General features: G+C 41.1%; 1 protein-coding gene across 22 annotated transcripts in view; it reads right to left on the bottom strand.

Annotated features, from left to right (window-relative positions):
• Window positions 1-5,031: 5,031 nt before the first annotated feature.
• The window catches only part of Grip1 (glutamate receptor interacting protein 1), a 666,343-nt gene continuing 645,266 nt past the window's right edge, over window positions 5,032-26,108 (bottom strand). For all 22 annotated transcript variants that reach the window (XM_078053199.1, XM_078053198.1, XM_040280352.2 and 19 more), the window contains 2 exons: window positions 10,444-10,590; window positions 5,032-6,797 (listed from right to left, as the gene is read on the bottom strand). In XM_078053199.1, coding sequence (XP_077909325.1) covers window positions 6,570-6,797; window positions 10,444-10,590 — 375 coding nt within the window. In that variant the 3' untranslated portion in view covers window positions 5,032-6,569. The remainder of the gene's footprint in view (window positions 6,798-10,443; window positions 10,591-26,108) is intronic.

Here is a 26,108-nt window from a genome sequence, read left to right as displayed (position 1 = left end):
CTTTCTTGATGGTGTCCTTTGAACTATACATCTTAAATTCTAATGACGTTCAGCATTTTGATCAGCTTTTTTGCTGCTGTGACCTAAAGATCTGAGAAGAACACTTTTAGAGGAGGAAAGGTTTATTTGGGCTCACGGTTTTAGAGGTCTTAGTCTATTGATGGCCAGTTCATTTTCTCTGGGTCCCAGGTGAAGTGGGACATCATGGCAGGAGGAGCTTGGCAGAGGAAAGCAGCTCAGGACATAGCACCAGGAAGCAAAGAGAGACAGCTGCCCTCACCACAGACAAAATAGAAACTCCAAAGGTGCTTCCCCAGCAACCTACCTCCTCCAGCCACAGCCTACCTGACTTGGTTACCACCCAGTCAATCCCTATCAAAGGATTAATGCACTGATTAGGTTAAGACTCATAACCTAATCATTGCACCTCCAAACTTTCTTGCGTTGTCTTATGCATGAGCTTTTGGGGGACACCTAATGTCTAAACCCTAACACCCAGCGTATCTATTTTTTGTTGTTATTGCTTATACTTTTGGTGTACAGCCAAGAAGCTATTGCCTTTCCAAAGGCATGAGGATTTACTCCTATTTTTCTTCTAAGCATTTAATCATTTTAGCTTTAACATGCCAAGACCTGTGCGACAGTTAATTCAGAAACTGGTGAGGGGCAATGGGGGATTAAGAAAGACACACAAATATTTAGAGAGAGAAAAATGGGATCAGGTGGGAAACTGAACACTGATAGAGAACAGCATCCCAGAGCTGGCCCCACATGTTTATTATATAGGTTCTGTCATCAAAAGGTTATTTGAAAGTTTCTACAAAGCAGACTTAAACTTTACAGCGCTGACAAAACAGTACAGCGATCTTGCTATGCTTAGAATCCTCTATCCCTAGGAATTAGTGTCTGCATTTCAAGGTCAAAACTGATCAAACTCTGAGTGCTTATCCAAACTGACCAAGGACCAGAGTCACCATAGCAAATGGGAAATGTTAACCTTTTACTTTTTGTGCAGGGGAATCCCAGCGCAAGCGCATCACAACCACAAGGCCATCAGACACCTCGATTCATATCACTTCCCCCCACACTTACATCTGAGTTTTCATTAATTTTTGAGTTAATTTGTATATACAGTGTGAGGTAGAGATCCTGTTTCATTCTTTTGAGTGTGGATATCCAGTTGTTCCTGCTCCATATCTTGAAGGGATTATTCTTTATTGATTTGTCTTGGTACCCTTGTCAAAAATCAATTGAATATAAATGTGAAAGGTTATGAATTCTCAGTTCTACTGATTCATATCCTTGTCCATATGCCAGTATCACACTGACTTGGTTTTGAAATCTAGAAACATGAGTCTTCCAACTTTGCTGTTTTCTCAAAACAGTTTGGGTCATTCTAGGTTTCTTGCATTTTCATATGTATTTTAGGAACTACTAGTCACTTTCTGCAATATGACAACTAGAACTTTGATGGGAGATTATGTTATGAAATATACAGAATTGAGGGATATTTCTATTTCAACAATATTGAGTCTTTTTTTAATATTTATTTTTTAGGTGTAGATGGACACAACACAATGCCTTTTATTTTTATGTGGTGCTGAGGATCGAACCTGGGTCCCACCCATATTAGGCGAGCGCTCTACCACTGAGCCACAATCCCAGCCCCAATATTAAGTCTTATGATTCATGAATATGGAATGTTCTTCCATTTATTTAAGCCTTTAAAAAAATGTTTTCAGTTATACTCTGAAAGTGTAACTTTTTTAAAAGTTACAATTCTTTTTTATTAAGTTTATTCCAAAGTATTTTGTTCTTTTTGATACTTATATAAGTGAAATTATTTTTTGAATTTATTTTTAGTTTATTCATTGCCACTGTACAGAAACACTATTTTTGTATATTGCTTGTGTGTTTTCCAACTCCAATGTCAGCTGTGAGTTTTTCTTTGAAGCCCTTCCGTTGATCTATATGGGGAGTTCTCTTTTGTTGCTAGTGTGTGCTTATCATAAAGGGATATTGAATTGTGTCAATAATTTTGTCCTTTGTCTTGCTGATATGATATTACACTAGTCTTCTGGATATTAAACCAACCTTGTTTTCCAGAATAAATCCCACTTGGTCACAGTGTGCAATCCTTTTTATATGCTGCTGCATTCACTTTGCTAGTCTTTTGTTGAGGATTATATCTGTAATCATAAGAGTTACTAATCTGTAGTTTTCTTTGCCTGGTTTTGGTATCAGGGTAATAGTGATCACAACAGAATGGATTGAGAAGTATTCTTTTCTCTCCCATTTTGGATGAGTTTGTGAAGAATTGGTACTGATTTTTTCTTTAAATGTTTGATAGAATTCACCAGTGAAGTCATCTGGGCCTAGGGCTTTTCTTTGTAGGGAGTTCAGAAGTACTAATTAGATCTTTTTTATTTACTGTAGGTCTATTTAGACTTTATATTCTATATTATATTCTATATTTATATTCTATATTAATTTCCATTTCAGAGAGTCAATTTTGATAGTTTGGATCTCTAGGAATCTATCCATTTTATCTAATTTATGCTGCTGTCACCCAGTTCATTCTATTATTCCTTTACAGTCTTTTCCATTTTCTTAAGGTTGGTGGTAAAGTTTCCCTTTCCTTCCTGATATTAATAATTTGAGTCAGTTCTCCTTTCCTTGGTCACTGTAGCTAACAGTTGATCTTTTTAGTTTCAAGGATTTTCTCTACACTTTGCTCTTCTCTATTCCATTAATGTTAACTCTTGGACTTCATTACTCTTAGAAAGGGCTGTTTAGTGGGGGTGTATGCTGGCTTATGCTGAATGTTAGCCAAAGTTCAGGGACCTGTGGGAAGGAAGCTTACTATTTTTCTGGATGGCTCAGTGTGATACAAACTGTTCAGTTAATCAGTTATGAAGCAATATGGAGAAGAAAGTTTCTTTGCAATACACCACTTCCTGGAATACAAAGGTTGGAGGATGGGGAAGAGGGCTGTTACTACCAAACTTATAGAAATAAAAGTAAAATTCCTTTAATTGGCTGTATTTCAGAGCACAGGGCTCAGGTAAAGTGTAACATTGTCAAAAAGAAATTTAAAATATTCTGTTTTCCTTAAAACACAGTAAAACTAATACTTTGTAACTGAATGTTCCAAAGGACACTTCTAGGAAACCATGATTTGAATTTAAAGCAAATATAGTTTAATCAGCATGGAAAGATTGTGGGGTCATTATCACCATCTATCCTAGCTGGTGACCTATGCTGGGTTCACAAATTTGACTATTCCAATAACATAAGAAAATGGCAAAGAAAGCACATAAACCCCAGAAGTACCTTTTCAAAATCCAGGATGACTCTGACCTCAGGGATCCATGGAAAGAGAGAGAGCCACTGGAATTCTTCATTCTTATATAGGGGACTCACAAGGGGCCACCTATCGCTAAAAGGGCAAATGGGTAGGATTACAAAGGAACAGGTGAGTGTAACCCAACCCCACGAGGCAACACTACTCCTGGAGCCATGCCTCATTATCCAAGTGGAGGGCACAATAATTGTTCACTATCTCTTGCTCAGGACTTAAGGGTGTGTATTTCCAGAACAGCTCCCCAGGTCATATAGTCCAGCTTACTACTGTCCTGGATGCCCATCAGTCATCAGAATTACACATATTGCTAGTGCTGAAAGTCTTTTGACTGGAAGCCATGACCACTGTATAAATCTAGGGTTAGAAATCACTTCCTTATTCTAAACTGAAATTTGTGTCCTTGGAACCTCCATCCTGATTCTGACCTAATGATACAAAAACAGATCTTGCCTCTTCTGCCCAGTTCCCTCTACTAGACTTTGGGTGGTAGCATAAATCCTTTCAGTTCAGTTTGCAGAAGGCTGTTTCTAGAGGAATCCTCAAAACTTGTGGACTGACCATGACCTAAAGGCCTGGTCACTAGATTCATAAAGTACCACCTGAAATCACTGAGTTTTATTTTTCTTTCTTTCTTTCTTTTTTTTTTTTTAGAGAGAGTGAGAGAGGGAGAGGGGGTGGGGGGGGGGAGAGAGAGAGAGAGAGAGAGAGAGAGAGAGAGAGAGAGAGAGAGAGAGAGAGAATTTTAAAATTCTATGTTATTTTATTTTTTTTTTTAGTTATAGGTGGACACAACATCTTTGTTTGTATGTGGTGCTGAGGATCGAACCCGGGCCGCATGCATGTCAGGCGAGCACGCTACCGCTTGAGCCATATCCCCAGCCCCTATTTTTCTTTCTTTCTTAGCAGCCATTTTATGTTGTTGAATCAGTTAGTTATAACTGAGATACCTGAGTCTTTCATATGAGATACAGCTTCTCATTTGCATTTATTCACATCATCAGTGCTAACCACACATCATTGGCTCTATGCAGAAATTAGGCCACGCTATATCCAATAAAAACTTGAATAATTCTTTGGGTTCTGCAATGTGTTAGAAAATACCATCTTTTAGAATGTAACCCTAAGCATGCTGAATGTAACTGTATATAAATAAATGAACATGAATTTATGGAGCCTGTGTTGGGACTATAGATGTAGTATTTTTCTTTTAAAGATAAAATATACAAACTTTAATTATGCTAACAGTTAATGCCAATGTATATACATGGAATGTTCTCTGAGGGCAGGTCTAATCCTTGAGTTGAAATCTTTGTTACCTAAAGTAAACACACCCTTGGCTCTTTTTGTGGTTTTAGCCCTTCCTCCTGTACTTGACCCCAGCTCTCAGGTTCTGTAGAGCAGACATGACCTTCAGAATTGCAGGTGGGGAAGCCGACTCCCAACTCAGGCAGGTGAATTTTAGACCACCAGTGAGTAACACAGCTGATATTCAAACCCAAGTATGATTTTAAAACCCATGCTCTTCTCATGTGTCTATGGTGCTTTTCAAGTGTATAGCAAAGCATCTCCCCTGTGAAAATTGTGTACAGATGAGCAGCACTGTATGGCACTCAGGCTGGAGCACTGAAATATGAATTCAGTGTACTAAAAAAAAATGCTTGTCATAGTTTTTGACTTTTTAAAATCACTGTTTATTCCATTTGTAGAGGGTTTTTTTCATACAAATATTTGCAACAGTTTTGAATTCCCCAAAACCATACATAGACGATAAATACCATGCTATTAAAGTATTAAATTTGTACAAAAATACTTTACAGTTTAATACTTGTTTGTTACAAATAAAAATACATATTTAAGTGACTCATGATCTTTTTTTCCTTCCTTAACATGATTCTGCCTTACACTTTCTTGCCCTGGCGGTTCTGAAATGTGATTTAAATTATATATTTCTTTGCACAAAAAGAAAGGTGAACTTTTTCCTTAAACAAAGGACACAGTGTTTGAATGCTTCGCCTAAATGGTTGTTTGAATCATTAACCAAAATGAAAATGTTTGGAAAATAATTGTTTCAACATTCTACCATCAATATACAGATCTATTTTTTAAATATTTACCAAATAACAGTTATTAGTGTACTATTCAAAATATCTGAACAAATGAAAACAGTTGCCAACAATCATTAAAAGCAACTGTCACGATTTATTGCTTTGAGGGATGGTAGTAATTGGCAATGCATTTTGTGAAAAATGTATTTACAATTTCCATAAGTGGCATGGCTCAGAACAAAAGATAATCCAGTGTCATTTTTAAGTACATGTGCTGTACACCCCTCAATATTAACCAGTTTTCAAAACATGTCAAGCAGTATGAGTTTGATTTGCCTATTAATAAGATGAATCTCATTTTAATAGAATCTTCATTCTCTCTTAAATTCTTAGTCTTGAATTTTAAAAATAGGATAATATAACTAATTCTCAGTGTTCCTACACACTCTAATTTCATTATCAGAGATTTTTAGCTATTAAAAAATGTGTCCTTAAAAAAAAAAAAAACAGGTCACAAGACATATCCTGTTTGATAATTTGTTGCATAGGGAATAGCATACATCTTAGAGTTAAAATCATTCCTATATTTGGGCAAACATTTACCACCACCTATTATGGTCTCCTACGTGCATCATTGCTGAACATTTTAAGATAACTTTTTACCCGTACCCCTCCCATTGCAGCAGTCCCTGCAGTGTACCGAATACTAGTTCCCCTAGTAAGAGCCAGCTTCATGTTGGTCATGTTCTTATGTTAATGACTTCATAGTAAGAAACTGATTTCAAAGTGAATTAAGGAAATTATCATTGAGAATATTTTCAGACAGACATTTCTTTTTTTAAAAAGTGATCGTTAAGATGAATTTGTAAAAAAATTTCCTCTGATGTTAATTCTGGGGGGGGAGGGCAGCCTATTTTTCTCTTTTTCTCTACCAATGGGCTTGGCAGGGAATTGCCTGCTATATATCATAGTGGTCACCTAAAAAGAAATCTTCAACTTGAAAAGGGAAGTGAACATGAGCCATGAGAGAGATTTTAAAAGACCCCTGTGCTTGCAGTTAATGCCACGTGATTATCTGTGCTTCAAATGTCACAGAAATCTTAAAGGGATTTTTAGCACCATGTAGATATCGTCTTTTGTCCTGCTTTATAAAAGTGTTGCTATAATGTATTAGTGGGTTCTCGCATCTCCAGATTACCACCGTGGCTAGGCTGTTGGAAAAAGGCGCTGTTCTGTTCACTCCAGTCTCCTCCTGGTAGAGTCTGTTCTATGGATTTCTGGGAAGCCAGTGGGTTTCTGCTAATAACCAGGTCCAGCTTATTACCAGATTCTGCTATGAGGGGCACGACAAGACAGCAGTCAAAGTCTCTAGTTCGGACATGATTAACCTGAAAGGCCAAGAAGAGTCATTGTTACAGTCATTGTTTCACAAACCTGGAGTGCACCTCTGGTGTAGCAAGCTGATGAATCAGAAAGGTGCTTTAAATGTGCATACCATGCAAAGTTCCCCCCAGCCCTGTTCTGACTATGCTGTAATGTGGCCATTGGTGCACAATTATTCTCTGCTAAACTGTAAGGCCCCTGAGAGCAGGAACAAGTACATACCCTCTCCTCCCCAAGCTGGCAAATTGCCTCTGCCAGGGGAGGTGGCCCCGTTGTTGAATATTACCCCGATTTGCAGATAAAGAAAGTGAGGCAGAAAGAGGGCTAAAAGCTTTGTCTTAGAGGAGTGATTGGTCAGGGTCAGACTAGGCTGTAATTCCAGAGAGTCCTACAGGTTCCACAGCCCACGCTCTTAACCATGACCCTGAAAAGCGAGCTCTCGTGCTTTCCTCAGCTCCTATATGTGCTCATCTTCCACTCTCCTCCGCCATCAAGAGTTTTTAAAAGCATCTCCATTTTGCTTCCACTCCTTGACTTCCCCTTCTCTCCTCCATCTCCTGAGGTCTGGTCCTGTCACTTGTACTGCTAGAGAATGACCCTGTTGTCAAACCCCAAAATGGTGTCGAGTCCTCATTGTCCTTGGCCTCTAGCATTTTCTGCTCTCAACCTTTAACTCTTTTCCCTGGGATGCAAAGGCCACATCCAAAAGCTCAGGCTGGTGGCCAGAGATAAGAACCTAGAGGCATCTTTGTCTGCTAGCAGGCCCAGCTCCCTGCTTTCCCCAGCACTTCCTTTAAATGGACCATTCACACATTTAAGCTCAAACTTACACACAAGGGAATAGGGCGGCCCTCAGGAATAGGGTGGCTCATACACTATTCCTTTGTGCATAATGCTACCTGTCACTCTCTCTCCCTGACCCTTCATACCTGTGACCTGGGAACAGTTGGACTATCTACCTACCCCAATGCGCCCTCTCAACCCTGGATCTATCAGTAAACAGACATGAACTTGCCTCCTGTTGTGGTGGTGTATTGAATTTGCTATCCCAGGCTGGGTTTCCACAGAGAACTGAAGGGTGGGCTCCCTGTACCAGGGTGATGGCCAGGCACAGCATCAACTGGACACTGAGACTGCCCTAAGAGCCATAGGGCCTCTGCCAGTATAAAGGAGTCTCCCATATGAGGTGCCCTGTGTCACAGGGCAGACAACTAGGCCTTGGGCCATTTCTACATGAAAGAGGTATTCTGCGAACAGCACACTGTGAACATGCACACTCTTCTTTTTCTGGCTTTCAGGGATGTTCCTAGTGCTGGAACCCCAATTTAGCTGGGGGGTCTCCAGATGCTAGGTTCCTATTACACCACTCCAATTGCTTCTCTTACCATTTTAACTATTTGCCTTTAATAATTTTTCTGCCTTAGTGCTTTCTGTCCTTTAAATTTTGTTATTGTCAGAATTCTATCTATGCTTATCTCCCTTATAATAAATCAACTTTATATAAACCCTCACCTTCAGTATCCAGAATCTTTAGATCTTGCTCCAGCATCTCTGCTAAGCAGATGCGACCTGTCCACTTCCTCCCAGGCTGCTCTGCCAGAATGTGCTGACACTGTAAAGACTCAGTGAGTCTGAAACACATGTCTGTCTTACCCATACCTACCTGGTTTCCTTACCTGTCTGGCCCCATTCACTCATGATCATATTGTATTGCTTTTATGACTTACAAATTATGTCATTATTCTGTGCTTAAGAAATTACTATGCCTCCAAAATAGCTTTATCATGGCATTCAAAGCCCATCACAATCTGAATCCAGATTACTTTTGTATTTCAGCTTTCATGAAAGTTGGTATAGCTCCGATCAGTAGATTACTCCTAGAAGCTCAGTACCTTGTCCATAGTAATTACTAGAATATCTATGGAAAATAAACTATCCTAGAACAAGACTAATTGTTCTATTGCCAAGGTAAAAATGACCATCAGAATTGGTATTGAAACTATGTAGTTGATCAAAGATAACTTGCTTCAGGGAATACACCCCTACAAACCAACAAACCAGGGGCAGTCTCAGGCTTTGAAAATCACTATTAGTGACAGATTTGTTCCAGCTGAATATGACAGATGCAAACAAACTGCTTTTTTTTTTTTTATACCAGGGATTAAACCCAGGGGTGCTCAACCACTGAGCTACCTCCCCAGCCCTTTTTATTTTTATTTTTTAAATTTTGACACAGTCTCTCACTAAGTTGCTTAGGGCCTTGCTAAGTTGCTGAATTAACTGGCTTTGAACTTGAGATCTAGCCTTCAGAGCCACTGGGATTACAGGTGTGGGTCACTGTGCCCAGCTCAATCTACTGCTTTGCTTGCAAAATACTCTTACCAAAATCTGTACAAAAGTCAGGGATTTGCTTTGCCAAATGAAGCTATGCTAACTATAATAATACATTAAGTTGGTTTTACAGTTCAGCTCTTTGGTTTCAGATATAATGTGAGATACTGAGGTACAAAGGATCATATCATGGCAAATGGAAGAATAAGGTACTAGCCTTGATCTCAAGAAGTTTGTAATCTGCTGGAGAATATGAATGGGGAAACAGGCAATTGGAATAAGGCAAATTCTGCCAAAGGAAAAAGATTCTATCCTAGATAGAATATAGAATATGTCTTTAGGAGTATGTGAGCATTGGTCAATTAAGACTTTGAGGAGAAAACTAAGTTAGTAGTTTTCAACCTGGCTGCTCACTGGAATCATTTGCTGGAGTTTTAAAACACTTGATGCTGTTTTTCATCCCTAGCGATGCCGATTTCAGTGTTCTGGGATTTGGTCCAGGCATTGGGATAAATTTTTCCAATTCTGTTATTCAGGCAAGGTAGAGAATCACTGATTTGAGTGAAGCCAAAAGGTTAAGTAGGAGTTGCGTAGGTAGGCAAGAGGGTGGGAAAATAGGAGAGGGTTGTGGGGAAAGGTGATAGTGCATTGCAAAGTTCAGGGCCAAAATGCTTCTGTCCTTCTGTACAACACTGACTACTTTCCATGTGACAGGCATTGTTCTTGGGACTGATGAGACAGTGGTAAAATCACTGCCCTCGTGGAGTGATGTTTTAGTGGGCAAGAAAGCAAACAAATAATTGGGTAGGAAATAAGGCTCATGTCCCAATGATAGAAAGCCAGGTGGTGGCAGGACATGCCCTTCCTGAAACAAGTCCATTTGTAGCCAGAGAGTAAATGAAGAGAGGGACAAGATACTGGCAAGGAAAGATACTTTAGGTTATACTTAAGAAGAGTAGAAGGAAGGACTAGATGGTAGGGAGCTGGAGGGACAAAACTACATAATATTGACATATTAATACATGCCACGCTTAGATATTAGTGACCCGTGTGGATGGGTGGAATCTGAAGAATAGGCACTAGATTGGGAAAGGTGGCTTGGAGCCAAAACACTGTTAAGAAACCAGAGAACTCTTTAGGCTGGGAGAGAATTTACTAGAGCTGACAATTCTTTATTTAGCTGTTTATTTTCAATAATTCCGTAATCTTGGTGACAATGTTTGAAGGCAATGTTTGAACTCCACATCTGCAGGGATATTTTGAGGAAGTCCCCAGTCATGAGTCAGTTGCAAGGAATTAGGATCTCACCCAAGGTCTTACCTGTAAGAGTCTGTCATAGGGCTTTAAGCCACCAAGATCGCCTGGCCCAGCTGGGCGAATATTTTTTACATAGACTCCCTTCTCTAGCAAGCCATCTGCTACACTGAACCCAAAGTCTTCCATGTCAGAATCCTTGTACAAGGTCACCTGAAATGTGAGAAAACGGGAAGGAAAAAGTTAGTTCAGGTAGTTCTGAAACTTCTAGATGAATAATCTCTTCAAACTAATTTCAGTAACAATGATTTACAGAACACAGGTAGCTCCCAAGTTCACCTCTGCTGCTGTTTGCCACTCCAAGAAAATTGTTTCAATTTGTAAAATTCCATCCAGAATTGGTAAAAAAGGAGGAGAACTGGAGAGTCCTGTTGTTTTTTGGTTTGTTCTTCTTTGTCTCTCTTAAATTGCAGTCACTAGGAATATGTAGGGGAGAAATTCCCTAGGACAGGCGGACATCTGGTAGGAGGAGCAGCCACGTACTGCTGAGATACTGAAGAACAGCTTTACGTACTGCTGAGATACTGAAGAACAGCCAGAGGCCTGACCCTCCTCCCCACTCCAGCCCAGAGCTGTGCTAAATACAATTCTCAGTTCACCCTCTTTTCTATGAGCAAGGATCATAAAGTCCATTATTTTATTTGCTATGGTACCCAAGTCAGTCCCATCAAGAAAAGTGTTCCTGTAACAAACGCCTTGCTCTAGGACTGAGCTTGACAGGTTCCCTCAGGATGTGCCTAGGATGTGGTCTAGTAGCTCAAGTGTGCACCCTTTCACACTAGGAATGTCAGCTGGTTCTCTTTGCACCCATGGCCAGCCACTGCCAGCTAATGCTTCCCCAATCCTCCCTGCTCCACCTGATCACCTGCAAGAGTTAGTCGGAGGTTAAAAGAAGAAATCATTTGTACCTTCATCAAATCCTTATCATATTCTAAGCACAGGTACGGATGCTGGAAATACCAGCGAACCACAGAAAGTGGAGTCTGTCCTCAAGAGCAAATCCATGACCTTGAATAGTCACTGCAACCTCCCTGGGTAAGGAAGGCAAGTGGTATACTCAGCACATCTCATCCACTTAGTGTATAAGGTGGATACTGTTTTCATGAAGGTGTACTCGAAGCCCAACATAAAAACTGACGCACAGTTCAAACAATGATTTGGGCTTATTTTTTAAACTGCCATTTAAAAGAAATATTTACTTAATTTTTAAAAAAGAACTAATGGATGAATACATCCTTACAAAGTAGTAAAAAATTCAGAACCATTTGGGCAAAACACGAAGATTAGGTCTTTTACAGCAGGATTATTTTTTTATGTCCAGTTATTTTACTTCAGAGAGGTATGGAATTCTGGAGGAAATACAGAAGTGGTCAGTTTGTGAATTTTATTTTACTGGCTGGAGAGCTAAAATATCAAGCTGAAAGGGTCAATACTATTCACCAGGCAGCCCTTGTGGTTATGGTCATATTAGAAGTGAGGAAATTCAATTTTATAGAGGTTAAGTAATCCGCCCAAGGCCACAGAGGTAATAAATGGTGGAGCCATGTCTGTCAGACTCCAGACACCAAATACTTAACTACCATGCTCAACTGCTGCTCCAAATACTTTATTCCATTGATTCTACAATGCAGGGTTTTGTTTTTGCCCTCATTTTAAAATTTCTGAAATCAGACCCTTTTGTAATTAATTGATGGCATCTTGTATCTATAAAACAGGGCATTTGGCATATCAGCATTCCCCTCTCCCTCCACCAGAAGGAAAATGCCAGATCTTTGCTTCACCTTTGTTTCATGGGGAAAATCAGTCTTGCCAGGTAGTGTCCTCCTGAAGAGGAGTACGAAACAGTAGCCTGTGAAAATGTCAGTCTCAGACCCCATCGCAGACCCCAACATCATTGGGATGACATGGAGTGTGTGTGTGTGTATGTGTGTGTGTGTGTGTGTGTGTGTGTGTGTGTGTATAGCCTAGTAAAATCCTACAGGCCTCCAATGTAGTATGCACACTGATGATGCATGGTGGTAGGTTAGGTTCAAACTGCATGGTTGAGAGGGTACCCCCCCCACCACCACCAAAAGCAAAACTCATCAGGAGTGGGGGGAGTCTTTGATGGTGACTTGGGCTCAGGTATGTGGCAAACAGCAGCCCACCCTAGCTCTGTAAGGTGAGCAGAGATCTTTTTTGTTGTTGTTCAGCAATCTATCTGATATTCCCAAACAGTGCCTGCCAGGTAGTAGGGTCTTGGGTGGAATAGCAAGGGCTCTTTCTAATAGACCACAGGGTCAAGAACCAGACATGTTATGCCGTGCCTTTGCAAACCATTGCAAAGCATGTGAGTGTCAATTAAAAGGAAGGAATGTAATAGTGGAGTTCAAACCATGCTCCCTTGTACTCTCTCAAGGCCTTGGTCAGTATTTGCAAGGCCATCCTGAGACAGCATGGCTGGACAAGAAGTTGAAATGGCAACTCCTTGTGGCCTTGAGAAGTGAGACACCTCTGATTCTGGAGCCAGGCCTGCTAGTAGGAAACCAGGATTCTCAGGCAGCAAGGGAGGTGGGAAGAGGGCCTTCCAAGGTAGATGCTGGACTTCCCACTAATAAGGCTTGTAGGACTTCAGAGAGTAGTTTAGAATGTTAATAGGGTGTTGCTGTCTCAATGAAGTTTGTGAGGTAAGCCACATCGATATGAAAATAAAATCTCAGAGATGTATAGAAACTTGTCAAACAAGGTCAAACAGAGCAAGCAATGGAGAATAGTTCAAAACAAGCTTCCTTCCTTCCTTCCTTCCTTCCTTCCTTCCTTCCTTCCTTCCTTCCTTCCTTCCTTCCTTCCTTCCTTCCTTCCTTCTTTCCTTCCTTCTTCCCCCCAAAAAGGCTTCTGACTACAAACTTAAAATCTTTACTTGGAACACTCTGCCTAGCATGGAGTTGCTTAAAAATAATCATTGCAGGCTGGGGATGTAGCTTAGTGGTAGAGCACTTACTTAGCATGCCCAAGGCCCTGGGTTCAATCCTGAGTACCTCAAAACAAAACAAAACAAAACAAACAACAACAACAACAACAACAAAACCTCCAAAACAACAACAAAACCCAAGCAAAAACAAAACAAAAAACCCTCATCATAGGAATATTTTAGTGCTTCTATTATTATTATTATTATTATTATTATTATTATTATTATTATTTTGTTCCAGGCCATAGATATTTTTGCACTTCCTTCCCAGTGGAAAGATGGAGGAGAATTTTTTTTTTAAAGAAAACTTTATACTTATTTAAGAGTAAAGAGGCTACAACAATGAATCTTCATCACTCAAATCCAACAACCACCATGGTCTTGCCACATTTACTTCATTTACCTTCTTTTTTTCCCCCTTTGGGTAGTATTTTAAGGCAAATGCCAGTCTTTGTGTCATTTCGCTTCTACATACTTTCATATGTATCTCTAAAAAATATGCTCACTTTTTTCTGAACAGGCATTTTATAAAGAAAACATAAAAATAGCCAATAAGTTTATGAAAAAATACTCAACATTGCTAATCATCAGAGAAATACAAATTAAAACCACAATGAGATATGGCATCCCAGTCAGAATGGCTGTATAAAAAAGATGAAAAATGACAAATTTTGTCAAGGATGTCTAGAAGAGAGTTGAACTCTTATATACTGTTGGTGGGAATGTAAATTAGGACACCTATTATGAGTGTCAGTATGGAAGGTCCTCAAAACTCAAAACAGAACTACTATATGATCTTATAATATTATAAAGGAAATGAAATCATTATATTAAATAGGTACCAGAACTCCCATGTTCAAGGTCCACATTACATCTGTGTTAGGTCTCAATTCTGTTCTATAGATTGGGAGCCTGCCTTTTCTTCCCCACAATGTTGTTGACTTACTGTTGTCCCCCTTGATCCAGCACTATTCTCAATAGCCATGATATCAAATCAACCAAGGTGACCATTGACAGATGAATGGGTAAGGAAAATGTGCTATATATGCAATGGAATATTATTCAGCCATAAAATAGAAAGAAATTCTGTTATTTTTTGTGAGATGAATGGAACTGGAGGATATCACGTCAGGTGCAATAAGCCCAGGCATAGAAAAACAAACACTGCATGCTGTCATTCATTTATGAAAGAGAAAATAGTTGATTTCATGGAAGAAAGTAGAATGGTTGTGCTAGAGGCAGGGAGAGGAGATAGAGGCTAGATAATGGGGACCAAGAAATACTCAGGAAAACTGGGACACTAGTCCTAGTGTTTCATAGCACAGTAGAGTAATTATCCTCTATGACAATTTTTTTTTGTATATTTCCAAATAACTAGAAGAGTCTGAAAGTTCTTAACACATAGGAATAATAAATGTTTGAAGAGATAGAAATGCTAACTATCTTGATTTAATCATTATACATTGCACACATATATCACATTATTATACTGTACCCTGTAAATATGAACAAATATTATGTGTGTCAATGATAAATTTTAAAAATAATAACAATTATTCCTATTAGAGAAAACTAGAAGAAGTCTATATAGGCTGCTGATATAAGAGAGAGAAAATATAATAAATTTCACATATAACCTAAATGTCATTAATTCACCAACCCAGTTTTATTCTTAACTCCTCTTCTTCTATATCCTCTGCCTCATCCATAATTTTCCCAATTGTCTCAAAACTAAATTTCATCCCCCAATAATTTCAAAACTTTTTTTTTTAAACCCAATACATCTGTGTTAGGTCCTCTTTGATCTCTTCTGTAATAGCACCTGCCATCCCTTCTCCCCAGTGTTATCCTCTTATAATGGCCTCAGCTTACTCAGGGGGTTTTGTTCCAAGACCTCAGTGAAGTGCCTGAAACTATATAGATAAATACTAAACCCCATAAACAGCACTTTGATGCTGTGGCAGTCAATCCGATCACCAACAGGGCTACTTGCTGACCAATGGGCAAGAAGCATATAGGGTACGTGTAAGCTGGACAAGGGGATAATTCACATCCCTCATAGGACAGTGTGGTATTTGTCTACACTTCTCAGAATGGCACACAATTTAAAATGTAAGAATCACTTAGAATATGACATTTAATATTTTCAGGTCAAAGATGATGGCAGATATCTGAAAAATTCATGTTATGGTGCCCCACCCCCACCCCAAGCTCATATATGAGATAATGCAAGGATTTTCAGAGTGAAATGATTAGATTGTGAGAGTTTTAACTAATCAGTGCATTAAGCTACGGAAATGGATTAACTGGGTGGTAACTGTGGGCAGGTAGAGTGTGGCTGGAGGAAGTAGGTCACTGGGAGTGTGCTTTTGGGGTTTATTTTTTGTCCCTGGTGAGTGGAGTGCAATCTCTCTCTCTCTCTCTCTCTCTCTCTCTCTCTCTCTCTCTCTCTCTCTCTCTTTTTCTTTCTCCCTCCTTCCTGGCATCATGTCCTGAGCTGCTTTCTTCCACTAGGTTCTTCTGTCATTATGCACTACTTCAGATCAAGCCTAGGACAATGGAGTCAGCCATCTATGGACTGAGACCTCTGAAACCAGGAGCAAAAATAAATAAATAAATAAATAAACATTTCCTCTTCTTTGTTGTTCTTGTCAGGTCTTTTGGACATAGCTACAAAAAAGCTGACTAAAACGGTGCAGAAAACAAAACTGCAGATAAGGGAGAGAGCTACTTGGCTAACAACTGCTGTCTGTCTGGCAGCATGTTCTTCTATCTCACATATTTCTCTCAGTGGAAATTAGCTCCTTGCTTGGTTAAGTCAGGGTAAGTTTTGGGGGGTATGGCTAGATTACAGGTGCTCAGTGCTTCCTATGAAGCATCATATCACTGATGCCAGAATTAGATAGGCAGACAGTATAGATAGGTAAATAGAGTCAGGTCAGATCAAGGAGGCAGATTTTGAGTGAGTCTGGGAAGTTGGAGACTGTCCCTGAGGGACTGAAATGTTAATTCCTTCAGAGCCCTTCCTCCTCCCTTATCAAGAACCTCCCCCTGCTCCAACCTGTACTAAGGTAACCTGTCCCAGGACTTGCTCCTGCCTACAGGGAGCCATAAGGTTGTTAATTAACGTGTCCTGAGCTGCTCCATCTTGCTCTTCCCCCTTCAGCTCACCTGTTTCCCACCTTTTGGCCAGCCCACCCAGTCACATACACAGGAAGGAGAAAGATAAGGGGGAAAAGGCAGGAGAACAAAGGAAGACTAGGAAATACAAAAAGGGCAGAACACCTCGCTTCTTAGGATATCAGTTATAGCCCCCTTCTCCCTCCTGGGAGAAGTCTATGTTACCCCCACCCCTTTTTTAATATTTTTTAATTTTTAGGTGGACACAATATCTTTATTTTATTTTTGTGTGGTGCTGAGGATCGAACCCAGTGCCTCGCACATGCCAGGCGAGCATGCTACCACTTGAGGCACTTCCCCAGCCCTATGTTACCCCTTTTTAAAATAAACCCTGCTTTATATGCTTGCCTCGGCGTGCTTCTCTAATGTTCAGACTTCAACATGTGAGGGAGCAGGAACTGGCGGTATCATCACTTAATCATTCAGAGTCTCCCTGTCCCACTTGGGGATGGTCAGGTGATGGCAGCCTAATGCCTCCACTGTAAGGCGCCTCATCAACTTTAATGGTTTGTGCATACATGACATGACCACTGTCTGAATAAGTAATTTCATAAGGGTTGCCAAGTGATAATCTTTTTCTAATCCTATGAATCTCATATATTTCTTACCTAGAATTATTCTGTAAAGGAGAATACTTTCTTCAATTATTGTTGTTTGATTACTTTGAAATGCAGTCCATGTAAGATAGGCAGAATGAATGTTAATTCTTTCTTTTCAATTTCAGAACATAGAATGAGTGCTCTGAATAGTTCCAATGGTGTTCCCAATGAGAATTTCTTTTGGGTGGTGGGGCGGGGGGAACTTCTGTTAAGTAAGGTATCAATATGACTCTAAGGGTTTTTGTATAATTGTCATTTTTCTTTGCTTTGCAGTGCTGGGGATTAAACACAGGACCTTGTGCATGCTGGGCAAACACTCTATAATTGAGCTACATTCCCACACCTATTTGTTGTATTTCAGTCAACTGCATCAGTATTCTTTTGGATGTTCAAAATGCTTTCATCATCCTTGGGCATGGGAGTCCTTCACGTGGACTCATGGTCCTTCTGATAGAACCTTCTGTTCTGATAGCATAAGATATCACAGACTCACCATGAATACTTCATGCCCCTCTTCTGGTAACAGCCATTCCCCAAAGAGCCTTGATTGGAGGAAATGCTGCTATTGTATATTTTAGCCTCTTTCCTTTTATCTCATGCTCCTCCTTCAAAGGAGGAAAAATAGGAAGAGTGGAGAAGGTGGAAAAAAGAGACAGAGGAGGCAAATAGGTAATAGGGTTGCTGGTAGACTGACATTCTTGGGCCCTGTTTACTAGTAGAGGAGAGAGATCTCCTCTATGGCCCCTGCTTATATGCCTGTCTTTGATTTGACTGGGGGTCTCTTATCCTTTTGCTCCTTTTCTGTCTTTATTTCTAGACATATTGTCTTCATGTGACAAGCAGTGTACCTGTGGCAGGGGACATTGCTACTACTCCTTAGAGGGTGATGCATCCTCCTAGGTGTTCCTTTTCTACGTGGGTGCAGCAGTATGGACCCTGTACCTATGGCTTATTGGGTAAGTGGATCAGCATCTGTCCTGCAAACTTAAGTCACATTCTTGAGGTGCATCTGAATGTGAGAGTTCCTTGCCTAATCTTGCAATGGATAGTGGGAAGCGCACTGTGGTCTTAAATCTGAGACAGGTTTTCCAATGCAGTAATCCAGAACCCTTGTATTTGGGGGAACATTTGGTGTAGGCTTGGAATCATTGTAAAGCTCTTCATTGTTCAGTTGGCCTCTGACTCTTGAGTGCTGCTCCCCAGGCCAGAACCCGGGATGGGCATGGCCAACCATACTTGGTTTTGCTGACACCAATCAATGGTAACACATTAACCAAAACATTGGAAGGGATGCCGGACCAGAGTGGCTTAGCAGATTCACTCATTAACTTTAAAGTCTCAGTTTCTAGCCAAGGTCCTCAACTCTCCTAAGGCTCACACTTGATATATCTCTCTGTCAAACTCCTCAGGATGGACAGTAATCTGTTTCTCTGGGAAGATTTCCTAAGGTTAGAGGGTACTGAATTTTAATAGCCAGCTGTATCCTTCTCCTGGAAATAGCTTGGGTAATCGTTAATTAACAAAAATTAAATGATGTAAAAAACATATAGCAGAGAAGATTCTAGAAATCAATCACAAGAACAAGGAACAAAGCTGGCTGCTCTCAAAGCAGTCACCACAAACTATGTTGCATAGCTCTTGTTTACCTGGAGGTTGGTCATGGTTACTTTTGATTTATTTCTAGTCCAAAAACAGTTCTAAGGATTCCGAAGTTTATATCACATATTTCTCCCCACAGATGAATCCCTTACCCAGGCAGCTTCTTAGATATGATTGCTTTTGGTCTCCCAACAACCCTGCACAACAAACTCATTCCCTATCTACTCATAAGGACACCAAGCCTTAAAGAAGGGGATGGAGAGACTTGTCTTGATAGCAAGCATCAGCTCTAGAATACCTGACCTCATTTGCTGTGTTCCTTCCTCTAAATCATGATTTTTCTTTTTCTTTTCTCCTTTCTCTTAACATATAATCTTCCAGCCAGCTGGGAAGCCTTCATTCATTTCCAACAACTCAACAAGCTAAGGATAAATAATTTATCATGTCTGCTGTTTCTTCTCATCAGAGCCCTCTTGTGGTTTTCCAGGAACATCCAGGCAAACTCCTGCTCTCTGTTTCTAAAGATCATCATTCTGACAGTTGTTTTTACAATCCCCCAGCCCATGTGAAGCAAGATTTTTCTTGAAGGGTCTTATTCAGTATTGATCAGAGGATGCCTCTGGGGAACCTGGAGCATAAACACCTTTGCAAGTTTTTTTTTTCCCTTCCTATTCTGAAAGAGCTAATATACCTCTCGGAACATAACATTCTGAGCTGGAATACAGTTCTATAGAGTTCCCTTGAACTTGAACTCTCCTTAGCCCATGTTGTAATTGCTTCTAATGATCCCTCCTTCCATCTCAAAGTAGAAGCTGTGGCAGTAGGCAGAGGGCATTCACCTGGATTCAAGTTCAGCCTTGTAGCCAGGTGCAGTGGTGCATGTCTGTAATCCCAGTGACTCAGGAGGTTGAGGCAGGAGGATTGCAAGTTAGAGATCAGTGTCAACAATTGAGCAAGGCCCTAAGTAATTTTTTCAAGAATGTGTTTCAAAATAAAAAGTAAAAAGGCCTGGGGATGATGCTGAGTGGTAAAGCACCCCTGGGTTCAATTTCCAGTCCCCATCCCACCTACTCCAATAAATGATAAGTTTGCCTTGTTTTACATTTCTAAGCAAGTCTATGCATGTCTGTATAAACTCCTCCAGGCTAAGATCAGAAACCCACAGCTCCTGTTTTCAGTTTTGATGCATGTGAAAAGCTTTAGCCATCTGAGCCCACTCTCTCCTCACTTGGATTTTGAAGGCAATTGCTCTAGTATCTTGAACAAGTCATGGCAAGTGACAGTCATTCCAGAAATAGTTCCCAAACCCTGACAGCCTCCTGATGGCTCAACCACTGGTCCCAGTAGCCTCAAGAAGCAAGCCAACACCTCCCTCTCAGAGATGGTGCTGGTTTTCCTGCAAATCATCATGAACTTGTATTTTTGTAGGAGACAACACTGGGGCAGTCCTGTTCCTTTAAACCTGACAATTCAAGTAATGTCAGTTTTAAGGACAGTTCTACATTACTGGTGGGGCTGGAAGGAAAAAAAAAAAAAAAAGGATTCTATCTTCCCAACTGCAATTTTCTAACTCAAGAGGAAGCAATCTAGAAACTCCTGGGTTTCCAGACAAATTGGGTCAGAAAGGCAGCTGCGGCTTCCTGTCTGGGGAGTCTCCTTGGCAGAGGACAGAAAGGGACAGCTGCTTCAAACATTGCCTCCTGCTGCTCTCTGGCAACAGGGCTGGAAAAACTAGGACTCACCAAGGAGAGAACCAGGAGCTGGGATTGGGCTTGAAGTGTGAGTAAGTCAGGGGCTGACTTGTCCCTGGAGCATGAGTCCCAAGCAAGGGATCACACAGTTCCCACCAGCAGTGGTGGATTTACATGCTCTTTTCCTGATTCGCTCCAGTGAGCCTTTGCACACCTACCATTTCACATAACGTCAAGGATGAAAGAGACCATATTCCACATTCTGCAGGCGCTCCAACCCAGCCGTGGATCGCTCTTGGTCACCTAGTCTTTGTCAACTCCATCACTGGCCCCTTTCTATTTGTCCCGGTCACTTCTCAGTTGGCCAGCTGTGTGGCTGAGTCCCTGATCCTGGCATCTCTGTTCAGGACTGCCTGCTGCCTCCTCACAGCATCATTGCCCTCCACTCTACCTCTGCTTCCTAGCCTCCCGGTCACTGCGACTTGGCCCTTCTCCAACTCTTAACCCTTTTTGACTCCTTTGCCATTTACAGACTTCCATTCCCATAGACCCACGTGGGCCTCCTTTATTCAGGGACCACTTGCAGATCTGATTAGGAGGCATACTGCCCACCCACACCCTGGGCCTATGGGTACTGGGGCCGAGGCTTGCTGTCATTCAGGAAAGATGACAAGTTACAATGACCAGATTTCCAGGGCACTGAGTGCCAGCTGTCTTGATTGAATTTCCTCAATCTAGGGATCACTGAATTCTGACATTACAAAGAGCCCAAGGCAAGGAAAGAGCTCTACAACCATTTAAGGAAGGAGAGACACAAGCCCAGGACTGGATTGTTAGCCGGTTAAGGACCACAGCCCCACTAATTTGGCAGAGCAGTGGTGAAGGAACAGGTGCAGAGGGCTCTTCTCTAAGAACTTGGAAACTAGGGAAACAGAATGACCTAGAGAGCTACACCACTTGTAAGTGACCATCTTGTAGATAGTATGAAATTTTACACCCTATAAATAAACATATTTGATGCACAAGGACATCAGGGGGAGAAGAACAGTCAGACTCAAGGGTAACTATTAAAATTTCTGAAGAGAGGTGGTGGTGGGCCCATGACAGCTATGATCAGACTCATGATCAAACCACAAGCAAAGCATATTAGAGCGCTGTCCAGTCAGCCTGCCTGAGCATCATGGGTGGCTGGGGGATGGCAAGTCTGCTCGACTTACTGCTTCATTTCTGTTGTTCACAGCACAGGCTGCAAAGGTGACAGTAACTCAGGGAAAGTGATAAGATACAAACTGAGTTCTGTCTGGGAGGGATGCAAATGATTTCGGCTCTGCCTTTAGAATAGATAATCCCGGCTGGGTGCAGTGGTACATGCCTGTAATCCCAGCGATTTCAGGAGGAGGAGGATTGTGAGTTCAAAGCCAGCCTCAACATCTTAGTGAGGTCCTAAGCAATTTAGCAAGACCCTGTTTCTAAATAAAATATGAAAAAGGGCTGGGATGTAGCTCAGTTGTTAAGTAGTGCCCCTGAGTTCCATTCCCAGTATTAAAAAAAAAAAAAAAAAGATAGCCCTGAAGCCTGCCTAATTCCTCTACAAGTCACTGAGCAGTTTGATTCCAACTCAGAAATCTTACTCTGACATTCTCATTTCTCACTGAGATGTATCTATATTGATATCTATATCTCTCTATCTATATATGTACAATTTCTTTATCCTTCTTTAAATGAGTGTTTTTCCTGCTGTCATTCTTTGATTTTGATTCAAGCAAACAAGTGTTTTTTGGCACCTGCCTGTCATTCATACAAAAATAAATATTTTTTTTTTTTTAGATTTTAAAAAGTATCTTTGGACAGAATCACAGATACAGAAAACCAATGGAAATGATACATCTTGAGGATTGTCAGGGCTGGCTGCCATTATTTATTTGCAACATTCAATCCACACTCTGTCCCTTGGTCCTCAATTTTAGTTTCCCTAACTGAGGTTAGATATCGGGACATCAAGATGGTGGTGACAGGGCACAAAAAAAAAAAAAAAAAAAAAATGCTGGCTGCAGTTCAAGACTGATGAGTTATCATGTCCCTGTTTATGATAGATCCCATTACCAGGACAGCTCCCACCACCGAGGGCTTATCACTTATGGCTACTCCAGCCACAGCTTCTGTCTATAACCAGGCAAAAATCAAGGAACCACTGGGAACAAATGGGGCAAGGTCTTCAATGAGGTCCGTGGGGAGGTGACCTAGGTACTGCTAGCACATAAAGGGCACACCCTCTCGCTAGGCCCACTCTGCTCTACTTTATGGCATGTATCTTCGCTTTTAATAAATCTATGCTCTGCTTGTTACTTCTTCGTGTTTTGCTCAGTTCTTTGTTTGGGATGCCAAGAACCTGAACCCCAACTGGACAGCCCACTGGTGCCACAACAACGTCCTTGTTTTCTATATTCATAGGGAGAGAATCCTCCTCAGACTGACATAGGGACCTGTAACACACCTGTTTCTCAGATCCCACTCCAGCTTCTGTCTGCCTCCGGTGGCCCTACAGGGGCAATCTGAAGCTTGTGTGAGTCTAGATTCCTGAGGAAATCTCACTTTCTGAGTTTTTACACCAAGGCTGAGGCAGAAGTCTGAATGATGGTGACTTCACCTGGAAAAGGCTGTTTTATGAGGACTTTCCTCTCCTGATAACAGGTGACCCTGCCCCCTCTTTGCTAAGTGAGAAATTGGAGGTGCACAGAAGTGACATGACTCCCGAGTGGCAGACTGTGCCTAACTTAGGTCTGCCTCACAACAGAGCCTGTCTTCTCTCTGGTTTATCATTCCTTGCCTGAAGAGAGAGAAGCTCAACCTAGCAAAAAGTGACAGACAAAAGCAAAAAGTTCATATGCTGAGGGTGTTGCTTTAGCTCTGACTGATTTTCACAGCAGACAGTTCTCCTCTAGCTATTTGGAGATGCTCTACACCTGGCATGGGGGCACGTGTGATATTGAGTGCCAGCTCCAAATATTTAGTGAAGAAAAAGAGGCGTGTGCCAGAATAAGACATGTATTTCCATTTTCATCTTCGTTCCTAGGGCTATGCCTGTTACTGCCTCAGGAGAATGTTGCACCAGGAGCTGGCTTTAAACACTGAAAACGACACTTCTTCCAAAGAGTAAAACAGCTTTACTGTACTATGAAGAGCAGAACTCCCCTCTCAGAAAACTCAAAACATGCTGCAAATACAAGGTGACCTTGGGTGGAGGAAAAGCTGATGTTAGCAAAACCAGTTGGGAAGAACAGAGGTCACTTAGGAGTGACTCAGATGTTCCAGCTTTGTGCCACTAGTAGCTATAAATAGAGGAAGGTGCTGACAATTATTTTAACAACACTTCTGTAAAAAGGGAAATAACTAGTGGCATACAATTAAGAAGTTCAGTTCTATTGAAAACCATGAATGATAGCGGAAAAGGGAATGTCAATATACAGTTTTTAAAAGCTCAAATGCTCTGAATGTGGGGAACGTTCTAGTCTATTGAAGATTTTGTTTTGCCTTAAGGTGTGAAAGGAAGTGAGGCTAGAATTCATTTCAGAAATAGATTAAGTGGACACCAAAGGATATTTAAGTTTCAGAAGGGAAATAAGGGTTATCGATGAACTGTAGCAAAGATCACAAGCTCCTTATCTGCAAAGAGAAAGAACCTGCGATAAGCTGCAGGACAAAACAGAATTCATTTTAAAGATAAAATACAGAAGCTGCAGGGCTAAGATGAGACTTCCTCCCTCCCTCTTTAGACTGACACTCTGTTGCTCTCTATGATTTTCCTGAAACAGAATAATCATCTGCTGTTAGCAAAACCTAAGGGGGCGATTTTCAACCTTTAGTCTGCACTGAAGAATCTACTGAAGGGATTGCTAAAATATAGTTCTTTTTCTCCTCCTGAAAATGCTGACAAAGTAAGTCTGGGTGGGGCCTAGGAGGATTGTGCATCTTAACAAGCAGCCCTCCGTAAAGGTTACAAGGGGTCCATAATCCAAACTATTGTCTATTGCTGTAGTCCTCTAACTACAGATTGAGACTTATTTTTGTATTGTGTGTAGTTTTTTTTTTGGTACTGGGGATTGAACCTATGCGTGCTTTACTACTCACTGAGCCATATCCCCAATCCTTTTTATTTTGAGACAAGATCTTACTAAGGGGCTGAGGGTTTTTACTAAATTGATAAGGACTTGTGAACTTGTGATTCTTCTGGCCTCCTGAGTCGTTGATATTACAGGCATGTGCCACCATGCCTGGCCAAGTTGAGACTGATAAATAAGTCCTAAAATCATCTTAATGCAATTCACATTTGAAAAGAAACCAAACTTCAGGGTATACTGTGCAGCAAGTTTTTGGATTCATTCATTCATATGTTAGTGTGGACGTAGGGGTGTGTTGAATTAATGAGTACAACGTATTTCAGACTGCATCTCGGCTGAGAAAGTTGGAGAAGCAGTGGCCTAAGGGGATTTAGCATCTCTTCCCTGGACTCTCTCTCACCCTGATACTTACTAAGTGCCAAACCAAACCAACTTCCTCTTTCCTCCTACTTCTATATAGCTGGAAGGATAACAACTAGTTTTTCCTTTACTTTCAGGATGAATGTGGATGACTTGAAAAAAAGCTTGCCAGACCCTGGTACAGCATCAGAAACAGATGACAGGAAATGAACAAAAACCATTTACAACTGGGGAACTTCCAAAGGTCTGAAGAGAGAAAAAGAATGGAGGGAAAGGGTGGGTAGACAATGAGGAGCAAAAAAAGGAGAGCAAATTGAGACATGAGAAACTGGTAGATAAGCCAATACTTCATTCCTTCTTTACAATGATGGTATTAGTGACCCACTCCACTCCTGTCCACAGGAAATGAAGTGGTTTCAGCTCTTATCCCCACTCTTTTTTCTTTATAGCAATGCAAGGGGTCCTTGCTCATTCATTCAGGTAATCCAACTTCTAGGGAAAATAATATTTTTGCAGGCGCTGGCTTGCATACGAACAGGTCCAAAACTTAACCACATGGCAAACAGAAACGCAGCAACAGAGAGAGCACCATGCATAGTTAGAATGGTGTGCTGTTTATCCCACCCGGCCTGCCCACTCTGGCCTTTGCAGATCTGTAGGATCTCTTCCACCAGATCTGCTTAGGAAAGTTTGCAATGGGGCTTTGAGGACTGAAAGCCAGTCCTCAGTCTGATTGCCAACCTAGGCACTCTGGCTTGAGCTATCTTCAACTTGAGGAAGGGACATTTTCTAATTCCCTAGCCTTCTCTCCATGACACCACCCCAAGGTGCCTTCCCCTAATTTTCACAAAGGTTTATGACAGTTTAGCAACATCCCAAGTCACTGTGCCTTTTCACGATGTCGGGTAATCTTTCGGTGTTCAAAAGACCCAGGCACAATTAACAGTCTTGGCTGTGAGCTCCAAATCTTATCTAATGATGGTTGCTCTCCTTCTCAAGCACTTCGGCATTGGAAGATGGTAAGCAACAAACACCTTGGATGCAAGCCCAATCAGAGTAACAAATTCACTTTAGAAAGAAGATACTCGAGATATGGGCATAAACCACTCCAATAAGTCCATAGTTTTAGGCCCCAGGCTCCTCATTTTCTTCACTTAACTTGGAAATGTTAGGT

Source organism: Ictidomys tridecemlineatus, chromosome 6 (genome assembly GCF_052094955.1).
Source record: "Ictidomys tridecemlineatus isolate mIctTri1 chromosome 6, mIctTri1.hap1, whole genome shotgun sequence".
NCBI classification, from domain to species: domain Eukaryota; kingdom Metazoa; phylum Chordata; class Mammalia; order Rodentia; family Sciuridae; genus Ictidomys; species Ictidomys tridecemlineatus.
This window is presented reverse-complemented; position numbering and strand designations above follow the sequence as displayed.